The sequence below is a fragment of the Oncorhynchus gorbuscha genome, linkage group LG11 (genome assembly GCF_021184085.1).
Source record: "Oncorhynchus gorbuscha isolate QuinsamMale2020 ecotype Even-year linkage group LG11, OgorEven_v1.0, whole genome shotgun sequence".
Taxonomy (NCBI): Eukaryota; Metazoa; Chordata; class Actinopteri; order Salmoniformes; family Salmonidae; genus Oncorhynchus; species Oncorhynchus gorbuscha.
This window is the reverse complement of record NC_060183.1, coordinates 32,007,112-32,033,791: the sequence shown is the minus strand read 5'-3', so window position 1 is coordinate 32,033,791 and position 26,680 is coordinate 32,007,112. Positions and strand designations below refer to the sequence as shown.

General features: G+C 45.2%; 1 protein-coding gene across 4 annotated transcripts in view; it reads left to right on the top strand.

Annotated features, from left to right (window-relative positions):
- afap1l2 (actin filament associated protein 1-like 2) overlaps positions 1–26,680 on the top strand; it is a 149,146-nt gene that overhangs the window by 71,689 nt on the left and 50,777 nt on the right. For all 4 annotated transcript variants that reach the window (XM_046369404.1, XM_046369403.1, XM_046369402.1 and 1 more), the window contains exons 5-6: positions 11,158–11,263; positions 16,353–16,567. In XM_046369404.1, coding sequence (XP_046225360.1) covers positions 11,158–11,263; positions 16,353–16,567 — 321 coding nt within the window. The remainder of the gene's footprint in view (positions 1–11,157; positions 11,264–16,352; positions 16,568–26,680) is intronic.

Sequence of the window (26,680 nt, the reverse complement as noted above, 5' to 3'; positions counted from 1 at the left end):
GCTGGTAACTGTGACAGCATGGAATTCAAAGGAGGCGATAGACAGATGGGTAAGGGGAGAAAGAGAGAATGACCACTTGGGAGAGATGAGGATCCCGGTGCCACCACCCCGCTGACCAGAAGCTCTCGGGGTGTGCGAGAACACGTGGGCGGACGAAGAGAGAGCAGTAGGAGTAGCATTGTTGTCTGTGGTGATCCATGTTTCCGTCAGTGCCAAGAAGTCGAGGGACTGGAGGGAGGCATAGGCTGAGATGAACTCTGCCTTGTTGGCCGCAGATCGGCAGTTCCAGAGGCTACCGGAGACCTGGAACTCCACGTGGGTCGTGCGCGCTGGGACCACCAGATTAGGGTGGCCGCGGCCACGCGGTGTGGAGCGTTTGTATGGTCTGTGCAGAGAGGAGAGAACAGGGATAGACAGACACATAGTTGACAGGCTACAGAAGAGGCTACGCTAATGCAAAGGAGATTGGAATGACAAGTGGACTACACGTCTCGAATGTTCAGAAAGTTAAGCTTACGTAGCAAGAATCTTATTGACTAAAATGATTAAAATGATACAGTACTGCTGAAGTAGGCTAGCTGGCAGTGGGTGCGTTGTTGACACTACACTAATCAAGTCGTTCTGTTGAGTGTAATAGTTTCGACAGTGCTGCTATTATGTGCTAGCTGTGGTCAATCTATATAGTGTCAATCTACATTCAGGGTCAAACTATATTGAGTCAAGAAGCACCACGGAATTCTTTGAAAAATATGATTTATTGATGGAATTATAGGAATTGACAAACAAACAGCAATAGCCATTGGTCAAATTGGTACAAATGGACAGTACAATTTCAGTAGCTGCTATAACTTTAGTCTGAGGCAGTTATATTGAACCATTATCAACCTTACACTACTATATATATATATATATATATATAGCGCCATCCATCATTCCTTCAATTCTGACCAGTTTACCAGTCCCTGCCGATCAATAACATCCCCACAGCATGATGCTGCCACCACCATGCTTCACTGTGGGGATGGTATTCTCAGGGTGATGAGAGGTGTTGGGTTTGCGCCAGGGATAATGGTTTTCCTTGATGGCCAAAAAGCTCAAATTTAGTCTCATCTAACCAAAGTACCTTCATCCATATGTTTGGGGAGTCTGCCAGATGCCTTTTGGCGAACACCAAAAGTGTTTGCTTATTTTTTTCTTTAAGCAATTGATTTTTTCTGCCCACGCTTCGGTGAAGCCCGGCTCTGTGGAGTGTACGGCTTGAAATAGTTCTATGGACAGATACTCCAATCTCCGCTGCTTCAGGATTATCTGGTCTCTTGGTTGCCTCTCTGATTAATGTCCTCCTTGCCTGGTCCGTGAGTTTTGGCCCGGTCCGTGAGTTTTTGAATTTTCTGAAACACGTTATTTTATTAATTTCACTTCACCAATTTTGACTATTTTGTGTATGTCCATTACATGAAATCAAAATAACAATACATTTAAATTACAGGTTGTAATGCAACAAAATAGGAACAACGCCAAGCTGGTGAATACTTTTGCAAGGTGCTATGCATGTACAGTTGAAGTCGGATGTTTACATACACCTTAGCCAAATACATTCAATCTCAGTTTTTCACAATTCCTGACATTTAATCTGAGTAACAATTCCCTGTCTTAGGTCAGTTAGGATCACCACTTTGTTTTAAGATTGTGAAATGTCAGAATAATCGTAGAGAGAATGATTTCTTTCATCACATTCCCAGTGGGTCAGAGGTTTACACACACTCAATTACTATTTGGTAGTGTTGCCTTTAAATTGTTTAACTTGGATCAAAAATTACATTTTGGCCCATTCCTTTGGATGACCCATTTTCCATTAGAAAGACCCATTTTTGCGACCAAACTTTAACTTCCTGACTGATGTCTTGAGATGTTTCTTCAATATATCCACATAATTTCCCTACTCATGACGCTATCTATTTTGTGAAGTGCACCGGTCCCTTCTGCAGCAAAGTACCCCCACAACATGATGCTGCCACCCACGTGCTTCACTGTTGGGATGGTGTTCTTTGGCTTGCAAGCCTCCCCCTTTTTCCTCCAAACATAACGATGTTCATTATGGCCAACAGTTCTTTTTTTGTTTCATCAGGCCCGATAACATTTCTCCAAAAAGTACGATCTTTGTCCCCATGGGCAGTTGCAAACCATAGTCTGGCTTTTTCATGGCGGTTTTGGAGCAGTGACTTCTTTCTTGCTGAGCGGCATTTCAGGTTATGTTGATATAGGACTCGTTTTTACTGTGGATATAGATACTCTTGTACCTGTTTTCTCCAGCATCTTCACGGGATCCTTTGCTGTTGTTCTGGGATTGATTTGCACTTTTTGGACCAAAGTACCTTAATCTCTAGGAGACAGAACACGTCTCCTTCCTGAGCGGTATGACGACTGCATGGTCCCATGGTGTTTATACTTGCGTACTTTTGTTTGTACAGATGAACGTGGTACCTTCATTAATTTGGAAATTGCTCCCAATGATGAACCAGACTTGTGGAGGTCTTGGCTGATTTCTTTTGATTTTCCCATGATGTCAAGCAAAGAGGCACTGAATTTGAAGGTCGGCCTTGAAATACATCCACAGGTACACCTCCAATGGACTCAAATGATGTCAATTAGCCTATCAGAAGCTTCTAAAGCCATAGCAAGTCAGTTAAGAACAAATTCTTATTTACAATGATTTCCTAGGAACCTGTTGTGACTCGGGGGCAGTATTTTCATTTTTGGAAAAAAAAAGAAGTTTTAAATGGGATATTTTGTCAGGACAAGATGCTAGAATATGCATATAATTGACAGCTTAGGATAGAAAACACTCTCTAAAGTTTCCAAAACTGTAAAAAATATTGTCTGTGAGTATAACAGAACTGATGTTGCAGGCGAAAGCCTGAGAAAAATCCAATCCGGAAGTGCCTCCTGTTTTGAAAGCGCTGCTTTCCAATGAGCCCCTATTGAGCAGTGAATGGGCTATTAACCAGATTACTCTTTCTCCGTATTCCCAAAGGTGTCTACAGCATTGTGACGTAGTTTTACGCATTTATGTTGAAGAATACCCGTAAGCGGCTACATTGCGCAAGTGGTCACCTGAGGCTCCCAGAGAGAGTCTTGTGTAAAATACAGAGATAGCCATTACTCCAATCGGTCCTACTGAAAAACTAATTGTCCCGATGGATATATTATCGAATAGATATTTGAAAAACACCTTGAGGATTGCCATGTTTCTGTCGATATTATGGAGCTAATTTTGAATATTTTTTAGACGTTTTCGTGACTGCAATTTCCTGGCGATTTCTCAGCCACACGTGAAGAACAAACTGACCTATTTCGCCTACAAAAATAATATTTTTGGAAAAAAGGAACATTTGCTATCTAACTGGGAGTCTCGTGAGTGAAAACATCCGAAGCTCATCAAAGTAAACCATTGAATTAGATTGCTTTTCTGATTTCCATGACCAAGTTACCTGCTGCTAGCTGGACAAAATGCTATGCTAGGCTATCGATAAACTTACATAAATGCTTGTCTAGCTTTGGCTGTAAAGCATATTTTGAAACTCTGAGATGACAGGGTGATTAACAGAAGGCTAAGCTGTGTCTCAATATATTTCATTTGTGATTTTCATGAATAGGAATATTTTCTAGGAATATTTATGTCCGTTGCGTTATGCTAATTAGTGTCAGGTGACAATTCATTTTTCAGTAGGACCGATTGGAGTAATTCCCAATCGGACCCTCAAACCATCACGGTCACCTAATAATCCCCAGTTTACAATTGGCTCATGCATCCCCCTCCTCTCCCCTGTAACTATTCCCCAGGTCGTTGCTGCAAATGAGAACGTGTTCTCAGTCAACTTACCTGGTAAAATAACGGATAAATTAAATAAATAAAAATTACGCTCCCTCATGGTGGATGGGAAGTCACTAGAGGTTTAACTGCCTTGTTCAGGGGCAGCATTACATATTTTACCTTGTCAGCTCGGGGATTTGATCTAGCAACCTTTCGGTTACTGGCCCAACTGACACATAATAACATTACCATATATCCTCCAGTAAAACTAATCCTGTCCAACTAGGGCACAATAGGGCCTGACCTATAGCCAGATGTTGAAATCAGGCTTATTTTTGGTTCTGTATAAAAGTTGAAAATAAGTAATCTATAGATGTCTATGTTTGGACCAAATCAAAGATGTTCCAGACCAATCAAACGTCTATGACTGGTTCAGATTTAATCCGGACCGGACCAAAAATGTATGTCTGTGGACGTTGAAATCCAAGCCGGTCTGGACCCCTCCAAATCTGGACCAAACATCGAAGTCTATGATTGGTTCAGATTTAGTCCGGACCGGACTAAAAACCAATGTCTGTGGATGTGGAAATCAAGTCCGGAACGGCACTCAGAAAAGACATCCAAAAGGCGTTGGTGTCGGTCCTTGCTTACTGAGGTGGAGCCTACAGTGTTGCCTGAAATATAATTTTATGAATGCCCATCTATGCGGTAAGCCTACTGTTTGTAAAACAGGCCATTGCATTGCCTTTATTAGTCCTGATTCCTGTGTCTAATCAATTTGGCTATTTAAGCTCTGAATATCAGTTACCCAACTTTATCAAATTATATTTTATTTGTCACATGCTCCGAATACAACAGGTAACCTACAATCCCAGCATTGATTATCAGCAGGATTTATCACGGGTATTTTACCCGTATTTGTAATGTGTTTACACAGCGGGAAATGCAAAGTATTTTCTTTTTCTCTATGATCAGCTTTTCAGAAAAATTTACAGATACAAACTTGAAACCACTAATCATGACAATGGGGTGTAATTCCTGGACAACAGTTGTCAATTTAAAAACAGAAGAAGATTTAACTGGGCAAGTCAGTTAAGAACAAATTCTTATTTACAATGATGGCCTACCCGGCCAACCCCGGATGACGCTGGGCCAATTGTGCGCCTCCCTATGAGACTCCCTATCAAGGCTGGATGTGATACAGCCTGGATTTGAACCAGGGACTGTAGTGACGCCTCTTACACTGAGATGCAGTACCATTTCACGCTGGGCCACTCAGGAGCCTTAGTGGCTCCTGTCCTGGTTTTAGGATATGTTGTTTGTTAACATGACAGCTCATTTTTTCTTTGATTGAGCGCCATTTAGGTTAGACTATTTGATCAGAGGAAACGGCATGATGTAAAAAGTGTCCATTTAATCCTGCCTAATGAGCGGGCAGGTCGTGCCTATAGCATATTGTCATCACATTTACATTTACATTTTACATTTAAGTCATTTAGCAGACGCTCTTATCCAGAGCGACTTACAAATTGGTGCATTCACCTTATGACATCCAGTGGAACAGTCACTTTACAATAGTGCATCTAAATCTTAAAGGGGGAGGGGGGGGGGGAATACTTATCCTATCCTAGGTATTCCTTAAAGAGGTGGGGTTTCAGGTGTCTCCGGAAGGTGGTGATTGACTCCGCTGTCCTGGCGTCGTGAGGGAGTTTGTTCCACCATTGGGGGGGCCAGAGCAGCGAACAGTTTTGACTGGGCTGAGCGGGAGCTGTACTTCCTCAGTGGTAGGGAGGCGAGCAGGCCAGAGGTGGATGAACGCAGTGCCCTTGTTTGGGTGTAGGGCCTGATCAGAGCCTGGAGGTACTGAGGTGCCGTTCCCCTCACAGCTCCGTAGGCAAGCACCATGGTCTTGTAGCGGATGCGAGCTTCAACTGGAAGCCAGTGGAGAGAACGGAGGAGCGGGGTGACGTGAGAGAACTTGGGAAGGTTGAACACCAGACGGGCTGCGGCGTTCTGGATGAGTTGAAGGGGTTTAATGGCACAGGCAGGGAGCCCAGCCAACAGCGAGTTGCAGTAATCCAGACGGGAGATGACAAGTGCCTGGATTAGGACCTGCGCCGCTTCCTGTGTGAGGCAGGGTCGTACTCTGCGGATGTTGTAGAGCATGAACCTACAGGAACGGGCCACCGCCTTGATGTTGGTTGAGAACGACAGGGTGTTGTCCAGGATCACACCAAGGTTCTTAGCGCTCTGGGAGGAGGACACAATGGAGTTGTCAACCGTGATGGCGAGATCATGGAACGGGCAGTCCTTCCCCGGGAGGAAGAGCAGCTCCGTCTTGCCGAGGTTCAGCTTGAGGTGGTGATCCGTCATCCACACTGATATGTCTGCCAGACATGCAGAGATGCGATTCGCCACCTGGTCATCAGAAGGGGGAAAGGAGAAGATTAGTTGTGTGTCGTCTGCATAGCAATGATAGGAGAGACCATGTGAGGTTATGACAGAGCCAAGTGACTTGGTGTATAGCGAGAATAGGAGAGGGCCTAGAACAGAGCCCTGGGGGACACCAGTGGTGAGAGCGCGTGGTGAGGAGACAGATTCTCGCCACGCCACCTGGTAGGAGCGACCTGTCAGGTAGGACGCAATCCAAGCGTGGGCCGCGCCGGAGATGCCCAACTCGGAGAGGGTGGAGAGGAGGATCTGATGGTTCACAGTATCGAAGGCAGCCGATAGATCTAGAAGGATGAGAGCAGAGGAGAGAGAGTTAGCTTTAGCAGTGCGGAGCGCCTCCGTGATACAGAGGAGAGCAGTCTCAGTTGAATGACTAGTCTTGAAACCTGACTGATTTGGATCAAGAAGGTCATTCAGAGAGAGATAGCGGGAGAGCTGGCCAAGGACGGCACGTTCAAGAGTTTTGGAGAGAAAAGAAAGAAGGGATACTGGTCTGTAATTGTTGACATCGGAGGGATCGAGTGTAGGTTTTTTCAGAAGGGGTGCAACTCTCGCTCTCTTGAAGACGGAAGGGACGTAGCCAGCGGTCAGGGATGAGTTGATGAGCGAGGTGAGGTAAGGAGAAGGTCTCCAGAAATGGTCTGGAGAAGAGAGGAGGGGATAGGGTCAAGCGGGCAGGTTGTTGGGCGGCCGGCCGTCACAAGACGCAAGATTTCATCTGGAGAGAGAGGGGAGAAAGAGGTCAGAGCACAGGGTAGGGCAGTGTGAGCAGAACCAGCGGTGTCGTTTGACTTAGCAAACGAGGATCGGATGTCGTCGACCTTCTTTTCAAAATGGTTGACGAAGTCATCTGCAGAGAGGGAGGAGGGGGGGAAGGGGAGGAGGATTCAGGAGGGAGGAGAAGGTGGCAAAGAGCTTCCTAGGGTTAGAGGCAGATGCTTGGAATTTAGCGTGGTAGAAAGTGGCTTTAGCAGCAGAGACAGAGGAGGAAAATGTAGAGAGGAGGGAGTGAAAGGATGCCAGGTCCGCAGGGAGGCGAGTTTTCCTCCATTTCCGCTCGGCTGCCCGGAGCCCTGTTCTGTGAGCTCGCAGTGAGTCATCGCGCCATGGAGTGGGAGGGGAGGACCGAGCCGGCCTGGAGGATAGGGGACATAGAGAGTCAAAGGATGCAGAGAGGGAGGAGAGGAGGGTTGAGGAGGCAGAATCAGGAGATAGGTTGGAGAAGGTTTGAGCGGAGGGAAGAGATGATAGGATGGAAGAGGAGAGAGTAGCGGGGGAGAGAGAGCGAAGGTTGGGACGGCGCGATACCATCCGAGTAGGGGCAGTGTGGGAGGTGTTGGATGAGAGCGAGAGGGAAAAGGATACAAGGTAGTGGTCGGAGACTTGGAGGGGAGTTGCAATGAGGTTAGTGGAAGAACAGCATCTAGTAAAGATGAGGTCGAGCGTATTGCCTGCCTTGTGAGTAGGGGGGAAGGTGAGAGGGTGAGGTCAAAAGAGGAGAGGAGTGGAAAGAAGGAGGCAGAGAGGAATGAGTCAAAGGTAGACGTGGGGAGGTTAAAGTCGCCCAGAACTGTGAGAGGTGAGCCGTCCTCAGGAAAGGAGCTTATCAAGGCATCAAGCTCATTGATGAACTCTCCGAGGGAACCTGGAGGGCGATAAATGATAAGGATGTTAAGCTTGAAAGGGCTGGTAACTGTGACAGCATGGAATTCAAAGGAGGCGATAGACAGATGGGTAAGGGGAGAAAGAGAGAATGACCACTTGGGAGAGATGAGGATCCCGGTGCCACCACCCCGCTGACCAGAAGCTCTCGGGGTGTGCGAGAACACGTGGGCGGACGAAGAGAGAGCAGTAGGAGTAGCAGTGTTGTCTGTGGTGATCCATGTTTCCGTTAGTGCCAAGAAGTCGAGGGACTGGAGGGAGGCATAGGCTGAGATGAACTCTGCCTTGTTGACCGCAGATCGGCAATTCCAGAGGCTACCGGAGACCTGGAACTCCACGTGGGTCGTGCGCGCTGGGACCACCAGATTAGGGTGGCCGCGGCCACGCGGTGTGGAGCGTTTGTATGGTCTGTGCAGAGAGGAGAGAACAGGGATAAACAGACACATAGTTAACAGGCTACAGAAGAGGCTACGCTAATGCAAAGGAGATTGAATGACAAGTGGACTACACGTCTCGAATGTTCAGAAAGTTAAGCTACGTGGCAAGAATCTTATTGACTAAAATGATTAAAATGATACAGTACTGCTGAAGTAGGCTAGCTGGCAGTGGGTGCGTTGTTGACACTACACTAATCAAGTCGTTCCGTTGAGTGTAATAGTTTCTACAGTGCTGCTATTTGGGGGCTAGCTGGCTAGCTAGTAGTGTTGTTTACGTTACGTTGCGTTAAAAGAACGACAATAGCTGGCTAGCTAACCTAGAAAATCGCTCTAGACTACACAATTATCTTTGATACAAAGACGGCTATGTAGCTAGCTATGTAGCTAGCTACGATCAAACAAATCAAACCGTTGTACTGTAATGAAATGAAATGAAAATGTGATACTACCTGTGAATGCGACCGGGTTGTTGAGTTCTATTCAGAAGACGTTGGCTAGCGTTGGCTAGCTGTTGGCTAGCTAGCACAGTCTCCTACGTTAAGGACGACAAATAGCTGGCTAGCTAACCTCGGTAAATTAAGATAATCACTCTAAGACGACACACTCTAAACCTAAACAAAACAATTATCTTGGAACGAAGATACGAAGACAGCAAAGACAGCTATGTAGCTAGCTAACACTACACTGATCAAGTCGTTCAGTTGAGTGTAATAGTTTTCCCAGTGCAGCTAATCAGTGGACGTTAGCTAGCTGGCTAGTGAAGACTACGTTAGGACGGCGAAATATGATAATTACGCAATTATCTTTGATACAAAGACGGCTATGTAGCTAGCTGAGAAGAAATTGCTAAGATTAGACAAATCAAACCGTTGTGCTATAATGAAATATAATGAAATGTAAAAAGTTATACTACCTGCGGGAGCGAGCGCCGATGCGACCACTCGCTCCAAACCGGAAGTACACTATTTAATATATTTAATATTTTGTTTATAACAAACTCTGACCACCGTAACCCATGTGACAGTAACATGGATGTAGAGCACATGACAAATAAACTAAAAACAGGAATATTTATAGGTTGCTCAGGAGGTAAAAGGAAAGACAGATGTGTGGAATAAATGTGACTAAAAAAAGGTAAGGAGCAAGGGCTGCGTGCATATTATGTGTGCCAAACAGGTGCTGTATAGTTTGCAATATAATTTTCCTGACCGTTTGGAACAATGTAAACAACACTAAATAAGTACAAGCATACCAGAGAGTCAATTGTAACTTTTTTTTGTCAAGCCTTTTGTTACATTCATTTTTATTTTGTTTAAGGTAATTATTCAAGGCTCGCTTTATTTTATTTTAAAACTAAAATGCTTGATTTAATTTCAATCATGAATGACTCGTAAGCTGTGTGACAACCATGAACAAATGAATGATTGATTGATACAGTCGCCTATAAAAGTATTGAAATATAGGCCTGAGTAAGTTACGGTATTAAGACTAAACAGGGTGTGCTTCTAGGCCTAGAGCTCGATGGTGGTTATAGAAGGCTGCTATACTAAGCCTACTAATGATAAGAACATTACTGATTATAATAATAATAATGGTAATAATAACAATAAGTAGTACATCAAGAAAATATAATGTTATTAATATTACAAATTTCATTTTTCAGACAATTTGGAACAGTGTAAACACTACATACATTATAAATAATACCAGGGAGGCTGTTCTAACAAACCAAAAAAGGTGTAAAGCCTTTATTACAGCAAAGCAAAAAACAGCAACATTAGTTTGAGATTATTTTACTGCAACAGTGCTCACTACATTCAAGTTTCCAGAAATAGGCGTTTCAAAGAGCTGTCAGTTAAGGAGAGCGCATGAATATAAGCACTCCACACACTCAACCTGTCTACCTGTCTTTTCAAACTTCCCGGTTGTTAGTCATGAGAGAAAAATACATGTTTCTCAAATTTGGGGCATTTCTATCCCCTAAAAATAGTATGTGTGATATTTTAGTCACTCAAAAGGCTATTTTAAATGGGAATCAGAATGACTGTTTGAGATCTTTCAAACCATGTGGTTTGACCGAAGATTGGAATGTCTTCATGAGAAGTAGTAGAAATGCTTAATTCTTAATTTATATTCTTCCTGGTGTAGTGAGAAGTCTTGCCAGGCAGTAAATGTTTCAAGCAGTAGACGGTTGTGGAGAAACTCAGCAGACCGCTTGCCTGAGGGGATGTTGTAACAGTGTGAATAGTAGATGACTGGACCCGAGGGGATAGAGGTGAAATGCTTGATTGATTTGGGAAAGCTAGGTAGCACAGCCTGTGCTGTGTGCTGTGTTACCTCCCCAAGGCAAAGACATGTGGAATTCCCATCCTAGTCCAGGCAGAGGCTAAGGTCAGAGGAGGATTGGAATTCCTCCCTTTTACTCAGAAAGGAGAGCCAAGTCGAGAGACAGGTGCTTTGACCAATCACCAATCAGGGGAACCCCTAGATTTTAAAGATGTTTCATGGATCCGTGTGTGTGTGTGTGTAATTCAATTGTGTAAGTTAGAGCATGGTTTCTGGAGAAACAGCCCCCCCCCCCGCCACACCACACAGCTGACTCAAATAACCAACTCATCATCAATCTTTGATGATTTGAATCAGCTGTCTAGTGCTGGCGCAAAAAAAAACAAAATGCGCACCCAAGGACCCAATGGGAAACACTGAGATAGAGTGCCAGAGAAAATAGAAGAAACCTCTCTCTCTCTCTCCTCCTAACCTTCTGTCTCTATGCCTCCTTTCCTTCTCTCGCAGGTTATTGTAGGGAGAGAGCCCTTCCCCCAGCCCTCGGCCCCGGCCTGCTTGGAGTTTCAGGAGGGATATTACGAGGAGGCCCAGCCCTATGACTCAGCCATGAACGGTGAGTTTCTGCGCTGTCCCTGATTTTACTGGGAAACTTAAATTACTTTTTACCAAACTACAGGGACAAAACTCTAGATCACCTTTACTCCACACACAGGGCCTTCCCTCACCCTCCCTTTGGCAAATCAGACCATAACTCTATCTTCCTGCCTACAAGCAAAAACTCAAACAGGAAGTTCCAGTGACGTGCTCAATATGGAAGTTGTCCGGACTGTTTCGCTAGCACAGATTGGAATATATTCCGGGATTCATCCGATAACATAGAGGGGTTTACCACATAAAACACGGCTTCATTAATAAGTGCATTGACGTCGTCGTCCCCACAGTGACCGGCACATACTGTACGTACATACCCCAACCAGAACCCGTGGATTACAGGCAACATCCGCACTAAGCTAAAGGCTAGATCTGCCGCTATTCAAGGAGTGGAACACTAATCTGGACCCTTATGAGAAATCCCGCTACGACCTCCGACGAGCCATCAAACAGGCAAAGCGTTAATACAGGACTAACATCAAATCCTACTACGCCGGCTCTGACGCCAGAGGAATGTGGCAGGCTTTGAAAACTTTCACGGATTACAAAGGTAAAACCAGCAGTGAGCTGCCCAGCTTACCAGACAAGTGACACTGAACCATGTATGAGAGCACCAGCTGTTCCAGACGACTGTTTGATCTTGCTCTCTGTAGCCGATGTAAGTTAAGATAACGTGCAAATATTCACCTCCGGACAAGACACATATTCAAAGCATGCGCTGACCTGACCAGAGTCTTTACTGACATTTTCAATTTTTCCCTTACCCAGTCTATAATACAAACTTGTTTTAAGCAGACTACCATAGTCCCATACCCAAGAAGGCCAAGGTAACCTGCCTATCGCCCCACATCTATAGCCATGAAATGCTGGTCATGGCCCACATCAACATCCGAGACACATTGCAATTTGCATACCACCCCAACAGATCTGCAGATGATGCAATCTTTATTGTACTCCATTTTTTGGGGAGGGGCGGGGGGGTCATTTAGCAGACACTATTTTCCAGAGCAACTTACAGTAGTGAGTGCATACATTTTCATACCCCCCCCCCCATGCTGGTCCCCCATTGGAATTGAACCCACAACCCTGGCATTGCAAGCACCATACTCTACCAACTGAACCACACAGGTCCTCAACACCTTCTACCCCCAGCCCTCCACAGGAGTTGCTAGAGTGCGATGGGACAAGAACATCCCTGCCAGCCAAACCCTCCCCTAACCAGGACGACACTGGGCCAATTGTGCGCCGCCCCATGGGTCTCCCGGTCGCGGCCGGCAGAGCCTGGACTCAAACCAGGATCTTTAGTGGCACAGTTAGCACTGCGATGCAGTGCCTTAGACCACTGCGCCCCTCAGGAGGCAATGACTTGTGATTCTAACGTATTGATTCATGGGTGTGAATAATTCTGTAAAATAGATGTTTATGTTTATTTCATTTTCAATACATTTGCAAAAATTTATAAAAACCTGATTCACTTTGTCATTATGGGGTATTATGTGTAGATGGGAAAAATAAACACTTATTTAATCCATTTTAAATTCAGGCTGTAACACAAGAAAATTTGGAAAAAGTAAAGGGGTGTGAATACTTTCTGAAGGCTCTGAATATCATAACCATTGCAGAATAAATTCCTCACCTTTTCTGGCAATGATGAGTTCATATTCCTGAAGTAGCCATACACCAAATTACCATGCACATCTCTCATTTAATTGGGCCTTTTAGGCTAGATAGGCTGTGATCATTTCAAACAATTTCATGCTTTTGACAGTGATTGCGGTTTATAACATTACAGTAGAATTTAACAGGTGAACAGACTGTTGATATTTTTGCATTGAAGTGTGTAGGCTACCACTGTTTTGTAGGCCTACTGTAGTTGAAATGTTTTCCAGGGTAGACAATGTTTCAGAATTTGCGGGTGGTGCAGAATATTTAGGTTCAGGAAAAAGTGAATGCAAAATATTTAAATCTAGAATCGGCTTCCTATTTCGCAACAAAGCCTCCTTCACTCACGCTGCCAAACATACCCTCGTAAAACTGACTATCCTATCGATCCTTGACTTCGGCGATGTCATTTACAAAATAGTCTCCAACACTCTACTCAGCAAACTGGATGTGCCATCGTGCCATCTGTTTTGTCACCAAAGCCCCATATACTACCCACCACTGCCACATGTATGCTCTCGTTGGCTTGGCCCTCGCTACATGTTCATCGCCAAACCCACTGGCTCCAGGTCATCTATAAGTCTTTGCCTTTCCTTCCAGTTCTCTGCTGCCAATGGCTGGAACGAATTGCAAAAATCACTGAAGTTGGAGATTTATATCTCTCTATCAAACTTTAAGCATCAGCTGTCAGAGCAGCTTACCGATCACTGTACCTGTACACAGCCAATCTGTAAATAGCACACCCAACTACCTCATCCCCATATTGTTATTTATCTTCTTGCTCTTTTGCACCCCATTATCTCTACTTGGCCTATTTATTGTCTTACCTCCCTGCTCTTCTACATTTGCACACACTGTACATAGATTTTCTTCTATTGTTATTGATGTTTATTTATGTGTAACTCTGTGTTGTTGTTTTTGTCGCACTGCTTTGCTTTATCTTGGCCAAGTCGCAGTTGTAAACGAGAACTTGTTCCCAACTGGCCTACCTGGTTAAATAAAGGTGAAATAAATAAATAAATGTAGATGGGAGAAGTATTGTATTTCAGTTGAGGTGAAATGCTGCAATTGTGATGGCGAGCGTGTGCCCAAATTCATTAAGAGCACGGTTAGGGAGAAGGAGACCGAGGTGGAAAGAGTAAGGGCTGTCCAGCATGTCTCCTATCCAGGGGCGTTGAGAAGAGTAAAATAAGGGTGTAACACTGAAGAAAGCATGGTAGTTGGATTAGAGGAACCAGTAAATCTTACTCGCCAACAGGAACCTCACATGTTGCATGTTAAAAAGGTGGACTTTATCTTTTATTGCATTGGTTCTAAACTGCACAAAGCAAACAAAGAGGAAATCAGAGGAAATAGGCATTGTTGTGAGTGTGGCTGAATTTTTTTTTTACAGCAGAGGCATTACAAGGAATCCTGTCGATGAGTGTTCCATCCTCATAGGCCCTTGCACCTGTGTAGGGATGTGATTTGGACTGTGACTGATGTTTTTATTTTGTTTTTGTTTTGTATATGATGTTAGTTTTTTTCCCTATTTCCCGATTGCCGCCACCTATACAGTAGGTGGAGGCATGCACCTTTTACATTTGTTTGTGGACTGCCATAATACCAGAGAAGAAGAAGTTAGTTTAGGTAGTCTCATTCATTCATTATAACCCTGGCAGTCATTCTGAATGCAGATTGTGGAAATCCATTCATCCTCGATTCCTATAGGAATTAAACATCACATTGCAAGCCAGCATGTGACTTGATGCTGGTTTTGCTTTAGCTTATGCTGGCCACCAGTGTCAAACAAAGCAATGGCTGGTCACCAGCGAAATCACAACAAAGGCTGGTCTGCCAGTATTTTATTTTTTATTTATTTTTACCTTTATTTAACCAGGCAAGTCAGTTAAAGAACATTCTTATTTTCAATGATGGCCTAGGAACAGTGGGTTAACTGCCTGTTCAGGGGCAGAACAACAGATTTGTACCTAGTCAGCTCGGGGGGTTGAATTTGCAACCTTCCGGTTACTAGTCCAACGCTCTAACCACTAGGCTACCCTGCCGCCCCGATAAAACAGCTAGACCATAATGGTCAGATCAGCTTGACCAGCCAGACCATACTGGTGTACCAACATAACCAGCTAGACCATGCTGGTCGGCCAGCTTCACTGAAAGGAGTTTTAGTGTGTTGAAAGTAGGACAGAGTATATTTGCGGGTCATTTAAGTGGACAGTTAGAATGTTTAATTCAAACAAAAGCCTGCACCCACACTGGCAGTGAGCGAAAGATTACTTTATGCTTTGAATGATGTGTTTTTGTTTTTTTACTCTGTTACCGTAACTATACTGTGGTGATTACTTTTTAGTCTCTCTTGACAGACAGATTATTTATCTCAACGAGATGCGCTGGTTATACGAAGGTTACATTTTGAATAGCTACAAAAGTGTAACCCAGCTTTGAAAGTTAACCCTGTCATTCAGGTCAAGTGTCCTTTGTTCTTTAGAAGGCTGTGTGTTTGGTTTGACCACAACATAACAACTTAACAGTAGCCACTTTTCACGTCGCAGAAAATGCACTGGAGGTTCCATATTAAATCGTCTGCTCATCCACACATCAGAATTAGCAAGCCATGTTTCCAACATGAGAATTTATACTATTGGTAAATGCTACGCTTTGGAAACACTGTTCGACATGAGTGCATATACACATGCTGGTTTGTGTACGGTTATTCTCACTCATCTTTTCATACAGGTAGGTTAAAGGTTATTAATTGACTATGCGTATTAATGTGGCCATGAAAAGAAAATGTCTCACTGAGCTTAGCTTCTGTTTACTAGCTTATTAATTCTGATAGGGTATGCATCCAAGCTTTTCAGGTCTATAAAATATATAATACAAGAAAATAAATAAATTTCATTCCAATTTTTAAGTACTTATATATGAGTTGCTCTTGTCTTTTCATAGTTTCCTTTATACTGTATAGCATTGGGATAGTGTAACCCTGTCTTATTTTCCGCACTCTTGTCTTCTTCTCCCTTTCTCTCCTTTACCCCTCTCCCTGTAGATGTGGGTTGTTTTGGTCTCCTCGGGAGCATCTACACAAGTAAAGAGCTCAGACAATGTGATCTATGCTGTGATCACATGGGGTCCCTGCCTATCAGTGTGCGTGTGTGTGCATGCTTGTGGGCTTGGGGGGGCGAAGGGTCAACTGCATGTTTTCATACCTTTCTGTGATGAGTGTGTAGTCCTCACCTCCTTGTGCGAACTAATTGCCTACTTAACAGGATCACGAAAAGTCATCACACACGCATTTCCAATTGGAATTTCATTAATTCATCCCCCTCATCGTCTTCCACTTCCTCCTTATCCTAACCTCACCTCTGACCCCCCTTCCCTGTGTCTCCCAGATGACGGCGAGGCAGTGAGCAGCTCCTATGAGTCCTACGATGAGGAGGAAGTGACCAAGGGGAAGTCGTCATTGTCAGCGCAGCACCAGTGGCCGTCCACCGAGGCGTCCATCGAGCTGATGAAGGACGTGCGCATCTGCGCCTTCCTCTGGAGGAAGAAGTGGCTGGGCCAGTGGGCCAAGCAGCTGTGTGTCATTCGAGAACATCGCTTCCTGGTGGGTTGTAGGACTTAGACGGTTTAGATTGTCCCTACCACACACACACACACACACACACACACACACACACACACACACACACACACACACACACACACACACACACACACACACACACACACACACACACACTAATACATGGAAATACTGTGAGAGGAGAAAAAAAAGGAGAACAAGGGTGACATAGAGCTATAGCCACTAACCACACAGCCATGCTCATAAACCATCCACATTACACTCTTAATATATACATATAATACATGGAAATAATATAATATAAGGATAAAAAAAGGAGAACAAGGGTGACATAGAGCTATAGCCACTAACCACACAGCCATGCTCATAAACCATCCACATTACACTCTTGTCAAGTGAGGTGCCTTATCGGGTGTGGTGGACAACGTTCACATACTACTTGTAGGCGCTATAGTGAAAATAGCTCCACTTTTACATATACACAAATACATAACCAATTTTGAAATGGAAAGTGCTCTCCTCTCTTTAGTAAGAATATGGTGCCTGACAGACTATCTACAGTGACATGAGGTTGCTATTTGTTTATGTAGTGTTATTTTAGGTGCAGGGTTCAGAAACTTCATTTCTGAGAAAATGTGATTTCCTGTGTAGGAAATGACAGGACATACTGGTTATTTAACATCCATTTATCTGTTGTTAAGGATCATGAGGATCATTAACAATGTTTAAAATTTGGTGTCCTAATGGACCTTAGGCATGGGCTGTTGTCTAAATTGGCCTAACTTCCTTGAAAGTATAGGTGTTGGATCAAATCAAATGTATTTATATAGCCGTTCGTACATCAGCTGATATCTCAAAGTGCTGTACAGAAACCCAGCCTAAAACCCCAAACAGCAAGCAATGCAGGTGTAGAAGCACAGTGTCTAGGAAAAACTCCCTAGAAAGGCCAAAACCTAGGAAGAAACCTAGAGAGGAACCAGGCTATGTGGGTGGCCAGTCCTCTTCTGGCTGTGCCGGGTGGAGATTATAACAGAACATGGCCAAGATGTTCAAATGTTTATAAATGACCAGCATGGTCGAATAATAATAAGGCAGAACAGTTGAAACTGGAGCAGCAGCACAGCCAGGTGGACTGGGGACAGCAAGGAGTCATCATGTCAGGTAGTCCTGGGGCATGGTCCTAGGACTACTACTATAAGAGCATCTACTAAATTACTCAAATGTAAATGTTAATATGGTCATTTAGTCTGTTTTTTCCCTAAGTGACTAAAGGAGGGAAACATGAAACAAAGGTGAGATCTGGTAGTTAATGGAGTGTTGTAATCGATATGCTACCTCGTTGACCTTCCGGAGGACCTTGAAGGGCTCAGCTTCCGGCAGGGCAAACGGGAGGTTCCTGATGGAAAGCCAGACGCAATCTCCAGGATGGAACACGGGAGCCTCACTGTGATGGCAGTCCGCCTGCTCCTTCTGGCGGCGGACAGCAAGCCAGAAGGGGCTTCGGTCTGGCTCGGGGTCTAGGCTGATATCCCAGGACACACTGGAAGGGAGTCAACATGATGGAAGAGTGACAAAGTGAGTTCTGGGAGTACCATGCCCAGGGAAGGAACCAGGCCCACTCCCCCTGCCGGTCCTGGCAGTGACTCCTAAGGAACCTCCCCAGTTCCTGCTTGATCCTCTCCAACTGCCTGTTGGACTGAGGCCGGTACATAGATGTGAGGCTGGCTGTGGCCCCCAACTTCTCCAAGAAGGCTCTCCATACCCACGACGTGCATTGGGAGGCCACAGTTGGAGATGATGACCTCCAGAAGGCCATTGTGCCGGAGGACCTGCTGCAACAGTGCCTCAGCGACCTGGAGGGAAGTAGGGAGACGAGAGAGGGATAAAACAGCAGGGTTTAGAGAACCACAACAACCATAATAGTGGTAAAACCATCAGTCAGGGGAGATCAGTAACAAAATCTATGGACAGATGGGACCAAGGCCACTGAGGCACAGGAAGGGGAAGCATTTTCCCTCTCGGAGCATGCCGGAAGATTTGGTTTGGATAGAGGAGTTGACGTAGTGGGCAATATTCTGCACCAGGGTGGGGCACCAGTATTTTGCGGAGATGGATTGAATGCTGCGGGTGATACCTAGGTGTCCAGCGGTGAAGGATGTGTGCGCCCAGGTCAACAGCCGATCCCTTACCCCCATGGAGACATAAGTGCGCTCCAGAGGACAGGTAGTAGGTGCGGGTTCCCACTCCAGAGCCTGGCGGATGTCCACGTCTACCTCCCAAATCACAGGGGCAACGATTCAGAAGGGCAGAATGATGGTTGCATTTGGGACAGGAACCTCTCCCGAATCATGGAGATGGGACAGAGCATCAGCTCTAATGTTCTTTGAAGCTGGGCGATATGAGACGGTGAAGTTGAATCTATTGAAGAAAAGGGCCCACCTTACTTGGTGCGGGTTAAGCTGCCTCACTGTCAAATCAAATAACATACACATGGTTAGCAGATGTTATTGCGAGTGTAGTGAAATTCTTGTGCTTTCAGTTCCGACAGTGAAGTAATATTTAACCTTTCTAGCGCAGGGGTTCCGCTCGACAACATTCCGCTGAAAAGGCAGCGAGCGAAATTCAAAAATATTTTTCTGAAATATGTAGCTTTCACACATAAGTCCAATACAGCAAATGAAAGATTAACAAGATGTTTATCTACCCATCGTGTCCGATTTCAAAAATGCTTTACAGTTAAAGCACAACATATGTTAGATCACCGCCAAGTCGAAAAAACACAGCCATTCTTCCAGCCAAAGATAGGAGTCACAAAAAGCAGAAATGTAGATAAAATGAATCACTAACCAGATGACACTCATAGGACATCATGTTACACAATACATGCATGTTTTGTTCGATAATGTGCATATTTATATCCAAAAATCTCAGTTTACATTGGCGCCTTACGTGTAATGTTTTGATTCCAAGAAATTTGGAAGAAATACGCATAATAAACATTGATAAAAGATACTAGTGTTATTCACATAATTAAAAGATAGACTTCTCCTTAATGCAACCACTGTGTCAGATTTTTAAAAAACTTTACGGAAAAAGTATAATCTGAGAACGGCGCTCAGAACACAAAACAGCCAGAGGAATATCGCCATTTTGGAATCAACAAAGTTAGAAACAACACCATAAATATTCACTTAACTTTGATGATCTTCATCAGACGTCACTCCCAGGAATCCCAGTTTGACAATAAATGACTGATTTGTTCCATAAAGTTCCATCATTTATGTCCAAATAGCCACTTGTTGTTAGCGTGTTCAGTCCATCTTCATGAGGCGCAGGCACTTCATCCAGACACAAACTCAAAAAGTTCCGTTACAGTCCTTTTAGAAACATGTCAACCTCTCCCACCTAGTCCATTTATTTGGCGCGTTTGATCCAGAAAAACACTGGTTCCAACTTGAGCAACGTGACTCCAAAATATCTCAAAAGTTACCTGTAAACTTTGCCAAAACATATCAAACTACTTTTGTAATACAACTTTAGCTATTTTTTTTACGTAAATAATAGATAAAATTGAAGACGGGATGATCTGTGTTCAATACAGGAGTAAAACAAACTGTAGCATGCTTTCTGGTCACGCGCCTCTATCTAACAGTACACTTCAAGTGACCCTCGTTCAACATGGCCGTACTTCTTCATTACACAAAGGAGAAACCTCAACCAATTTCTAAAAACTGTTGACATCCAGTGTGTAGTATCTGGGATCTACATCTGTTTATATTAGTTACTATGCTGTTACTAAGCTGTAATGTATTACGGCAGCGTTACGTTACTACACCTAATAGGAAATGCACATGCGCACTAGGGTGCCGGGAACTGTAGAGCACGAGGGGTTTTGTCTAAACGAAAACTAGTTGTACTCCCCGTCTCCTGCCAGGTAATTTCTCCACAACACAAATATTACACAGTGGAAGCAATAGGAACTGCTAGAAGGTCCCTTAGAAATCTGGATTCCCAATGAAAAGCCATTGAAAAGAGAGTGACCTCAAAAAAAATCTGAATGGTTTGTCCTCGGGGTTTCGCCTGCTAAATAAGTTCTGTTATACTCACAGACATGATTCAAACAGTTTTAGAAACTTCAGAGTATTTTCTATCCAATACTAATAATAATATGCATATATTAGCATCTGGGACAGAGTAGGAGGTTCACTCTGGGCACGCTATTCATCCAAAAGTGAAAATGCTGCCCCCTATCCCAAAAAGTTGAACAAGTAATCTAACAATTTCACAACAACTACCTAATACACACAAATCTAAGTAAAGCGGTGGATGAGCGAGTGGCATAGGCAAGATTCAATAGATGGTATAAAGTACAGTATATACATATGGGATGAGTAATGCAAGATATGTAAACATTATTAAAGTGTCATTATTAAAGTGACTAGTGATCTATTTATTAAAGTGGCTAATGATTTCAAGTCTGTATGTAGGCAGCATCCTCTCTGTGTTAGTGACAGCTGTTTAACAGTCTGATTGCCTTGAAGCTATTTTTCAGTCTCTCTGTGCCAGCTTTGATGCACCTGTGCTGACCTCGCCTTCTGGATAGTAGCGGGATGAACAGGAAGTGGCTCAGGTGGTTGTTGATCTTTTTGGCTTTCCTGTAACAACGGGTGCTGTAGGTGTCCTGAAGGGCTGGTAGTTTGTCCCCGGTGATGCGGTTGTGGACGGTGCAGTTGCCGTACCAGGCCGTGATACAGCCCGACAGGATTCTCTCAATTGTGCATCTGTAAAAGTTTGTAAGAGTTTTAGGTAACAAGCCAAATTTCTTCAGCCTTCTGAGGTTGAAGAGTCGCTGTTGCGCTTTCTTCGCCACACTATCTATGTGGGTGGACCATTTCAGTTTGTCCGTGATGTGTATGCTGAGGAACTGAAAACATTCCACCTTCTGCGCTGCTGTCCCATCGATGTGGATAGGGGGTGCGCCCTCTGCTTTTTCCTGAGGTCCACGATCATCTCCTTTGTTTTGTTGACGTTGAGTGATGAGGTTGTTTTCCAGACCTCCTCACCTGTCTCGTCATTGTTTGTGTTAAAGCCTACTATTGTTGTGTCGTCTGCAAACTTGATAATTGAGTAGGAGGCGTGCATTGCCTCCTGTAGTCATGGGTGAACAGGGAGTACAATGAGGAGGCTGAGCGCGCACCCTTGTGGGGCTGCAGTGTTGAAGATCAGCAAAGTGGGGATGTTGTTTCCTACCTTTCCCTTCAGGAAATCCAGGACCCATTGCACAGGGTGGGGTTCAGACCCAGGGCCTCAAGCATAAACATGAGCTTGTAGGGTACTATGGTGTTGAATGCTGAGCTGTAGTCAATGAACAGCATTCTTACATGGGTATTCCTCTTGTCCAGATGGGATAGGGCAGTGTGCAGTGTGATGACGATTGCTTCGTCTCTGAACCTATTGGGGTGGTATGCATATTGAAGTGGGTCTAGGGTGACAGGTAAGGTGGAGGTAAAATGATCCTTGACTAGTCTCTCTCAAAGAACTTCATGTTGACAGAGGTGAGTGCTGCGGGGGCGATAGTCATTTAGTTCAGTTACCTTTGCCTTCTTGGGTACAGGAACAATGGTGGCCATCTTGAAGTATCTGGGGACAGCAGACTGGGATAGGGAGAGATTGAATATGTCCATAACAACACAAGCCAGCTGTTCTGCAAATGCTCTGAGGATGCGGCTAGGGATGCCGTCTGGGCCACGTGTAATGTTCTTACTCACGTCGGCCACGGACAAGGAGAGGGAGAGCCCACAGTCCTTCGTAACAGGCCACGTCGTTGGCACTGTATTATCCTCAAAGCGGGCAAAGGAGTTTAGTTTGCCTGGAAGCAAGATGTCGGTGTCCTTGACATGGCTGGTTTTCTTGTAGTCCGTGATTGCCCAAAGACCCTGCCACATCCATCTTGTGTCTGAGTTGTTGAATTGCGACCACTTTGTCCCTATACCAACATTTCTCTTGTTTGCCTTGCGGAGGGGAAATACTACACTGTTTGTATTTGACCATATTCCCAGTCATCTTTCCATGGTTAAATACGGTGGCTCGAGCTTTCAGTTTTGCACGAATGCTGCCATCTATCCACGGTTTACGGTTAGGGTAGGTTTTAATAGTCACAGTGGGTACATCTCCAAATCACTTACTTATAAACTCACTCACCGAATCAGCGTATAGATCAATATTATTCTCTGAAGCTACCCAGAACATAAAATGTAAGCGTGGATTCCGATTGGTCAGACCAGCCGTTGAATAGTTCTTGTCACCGATACATCCTGTTTGAGTTTCTGCCTATAGGACGGGATGAGCAAAATGGAGTCAGGTCCGTATGTACTACGAGTTCCAGTGGTTGGTGAGAAATGTATCCTTGGGGCCCTCCAGCCAGTGTCTCCACTCCTCTAATGCCAACTTCACCACCAGGAACTCCCGTTAGTGACGTCATAGTTCCTCTCTGCAGGGGACAGTTTCTTCGCGTAGTATGCACATGGATACAATTGCTGTGGGTTACCTTGGCGCTGGGACACGACGACCCCCACACCCACTTCTGAGGCGTCCACCTCCACCACTAAGGGCAGCATAGGATCTGGGTGTTTCAGCAACGGTCGGAGGTGAAATGCCCCTTCAGTAGGAGGAAGGCCTCATCGGCTGCAGGACTCTACACCACCTTACGGGGATCACCCTTGAGGAGAGGCAGTGGAGCTGAAGTTCTTGGCAAACCCCAAAAAGAAGTTGGAAAACCCCCAAAACCGTTGTAGCCCCTTTACGGTGGTTGGGACTGGCTCAACCTTCCTTTCACCCATCATCACTCCCTATGGCCTGATCTGTGGTATCCCAAGGAGACAGCGACCTGATGGAACTGGCACTTTTCCACTTTCGAATACAAGTGGTTCTCCAAGAAGCGCCCACGGACTACTCGGACGTGGGCGATGTGATCCTCCATGGTGTCCGAGTAGACCAGGATGTTGTCGATTATACACAACCACCTGGCGCACGAGCATGTCCTGGAACACCTCGTTTACGAATGCCTGAAACACAGACGGAGGATTGGCTAATCTGTAAGGTATCACCTTGTACTCATAGTGCCCAGACATCGTGCTGAAGACCATTTTCCATTCATCCCGGAACAATTTGTAGGAACTCCACAGGTCCAGTTTTGTAAAAAGAATACATGCCCCGCGAAGCTGTTCGATAGTGGCCGGCACCAACTGGAGAAGGTAGCGGTACTTGGTAGTGGTGGAATTGAGGCCTCTGTAATCGATGCACGGACGTAGACCTCCATCCTTTTTGGTCATGAAGAAGAAGCCTGCCGACGGAAGGGAGGTGGATGGGTGGATGAAACCCTGTTGGAGAAACTCCTGGATGTATTCCCCCATGGCATCGGTTTCAGCCACTGACAGAGGGTAGATGTGGCTGTGCGGAGGCACAGAGCCTGCAAGCATGTCAATGGCACAGTCCCAGGGGTGATGAGGAGGGAGACGGGTGGCGTCTCTTGGAGAAAACCTCCCAGAGATCCTGGTAAACCTCCAGGATGTCGGTCTGGAGGGCAACCACAGGTCTCTCAATCGAAGTGGAACCACAGTGTAAGAAAAAGCAGTTCTTCCAGGCGGTGATTTTCATCCTTTACTAGGAGATGGTGGGGTCATGATGTTGGTGCCACGGGAGGCTCCAACGTCATGACTTTGTGTATGGGTGGGTTGATGATGAGGAAGAAACGCTTTTCTTGGTGCATGGGTGCTGGTGAGTGGTGCTGTGATATGCATTATTGTACCAGATCCCACTGTTCAATTATCCAGGGCTTGGACCTGAAGAGGAGAGCAGAGTGGGCACGAGGTGATGTTCAGAGAGGAGGCAAGGGTCTGGTCAATGAAATTCCCTGCGGCACCGGAGTCCACTAGGGCTGTAGAGACAACACGAGGGACAGCCAGCCAGTGAAATAGAAACCAGGGACAGTTTGGCAGAAAGCAATGATGATGGAATACTAACACCAACTCCAGGTGACAGATGATCACGGGGCCGCTGCTCTGCCCCCGTGGACCCCGAGTTGAGACACCGCTGGAAGCTTGTGCCCCTCCTGGTCGCAATAGGATCAGAGCCCCATCTGTTTCAGGTTACGCTGCTCTGCCGCTGGGAGGTGTGTGTCCCCTACCTACATGGGTTCAGGAAGAGGGGGGCGCTGGTGCTCCCGAAGAAGGTTGTCCAGGCACGCCAACTCTGTCTGGACCTCCTCGCGCAGTCTTCTTCGGGAATAGGGTGCGGAGTGCCGGTTCATTCCATTCGCTAGAGGCTGCTACGGTCCGGCAGGTGAGGATGTACTCTGCAGCGGTCTGGGCACCCTGCCGGAGTAGAAGTAGTCACTCACCTCCCTCTCTGCCCTCCATTGGATGGTCGAAGACAGCCCTGAACAGAACTCAGCTCTTCCTCTCCCAGATGGCCGTAGCCCACTCCATCACCCGCCCAGTTAGCAGGGAAATGACCACGGCAACCTTGGACCTCTCAGTGGTGGGGGCTCCCATCTGATGGGAGAAATAGAGTGAGCACTGGAGTAGGAAGCCACGGCATTTGGATGGAGTCCTGTCATATTTGTCCGGGAGGGACAGACGGGCATCGTTAACCTGGGAGGAGTGCTGGGTAGGCTGGGGGGCTGGCTCGCTGGGATGACTCATGGTAGGAGGCCCTCTGCTAGTTGGAGGTGAATCCTCTCGGGATGTCTTGCCGTTTGAGGACCCGGAGGACCTCATCCATAGCCGCACCCAGTTGTGCCAGCTGATTGTGGTGTTGGCGGAGTAGGTGTCCCTGTTCGCCGACGGTCTGGGAGATGTCTTTCTCTTCTGCTTCTTCCATATAGAGAGGCAGTATTCTGTAACAAATACACTGCGAGTCAGGAAGCAGGTGCAGAAAATGAGTTTAATGATAAGAATAAAGCAGATAAACAAAACAGGAGACGGACTGAACGTTACCAAAACCAATACTGACTGAGGCTACTGAGGGCTAAATAAAGGGAGAGTAATCCAGGTGATGATGAGGTCTAGGTGTGGGTAACGATGGGTAGCAGGTGTGCGTAATGATGGTTGCCAGAACCGGTGGTTAGTAGACCGGCCACGGCGAGTGCTGGAGTGTGGAGCAGGAGTAGGCATGGCACAATCAAACCCACAACCATAATGCACTCCAACCCAATGTTTCTCAGTCCATTTCTGGGGGCCACCCTGAGTGAGCACATTTGTGTTATAACCCCACACTAACACACCTGATTCTACTTATCAACTAATAGCAAGCACTTGAATCATGTGTAGTTCTTTCAGAAAGTATTCATACCTATACCTATTCCACCTTGTGTTATGTTACAGCAATTACAGCTGTGAGTCTTTCTGGGTACATCTCTAAGAGCTTTCCACACCAGGATTGTGCAACATTAGCCCATTATTATTTTAAAAATTCCTCAAGCTCTGTCAAATTGGTTGTTGATCATTGTTAGTCAACCATTTCAGATCTTGCCATAGATTTTCAAGTAGATTTAAGTCAAAACCGTAACTCAGCCACTCACATTCACATTTACTGCGTTCTTGGTAAGCAATTCCAGTGTAGATTTGGCCTTGTTGTTTTAGTTTATTGTCCTGCTGAAAGGCAAATGAGTATCCCAGTGTGGTGGAAAGCAGACTGAACCAGGTTTTCCTATAGGGTTTTTCCCGTGCTTCAGTTTCTTTTGTATCCTGAAAAACTCCCCAGTCCTTAATGATTACAAGCATACCCATAACATGATGCAGTCACCACTATGATTGAAAATATGGAGAGTGGTACTCAGTAATGTGTTGTATTGGATTTGCCACAAATGTAATGATTTGTATTCAGGAATAAAATGTATTGCTTTGCCAGATTGTTTGCGGTATTACTTTAATACCTTGTTGCAAACAGGATGCATGTTTAGGAATATTTTTATTCTGTACAGGCTTCGTTCTTTTCACTCTGTCAATAAAGTTTGTATTGTGGAGTAACTACAATGTTGTTGATCCATCCTCAGTTTAACATTATGGGGTATTCAGTGTAGGTGATAAAACATATGAATTTAATCCATTTTAAAGTCAGGCTTCAACACAAAAA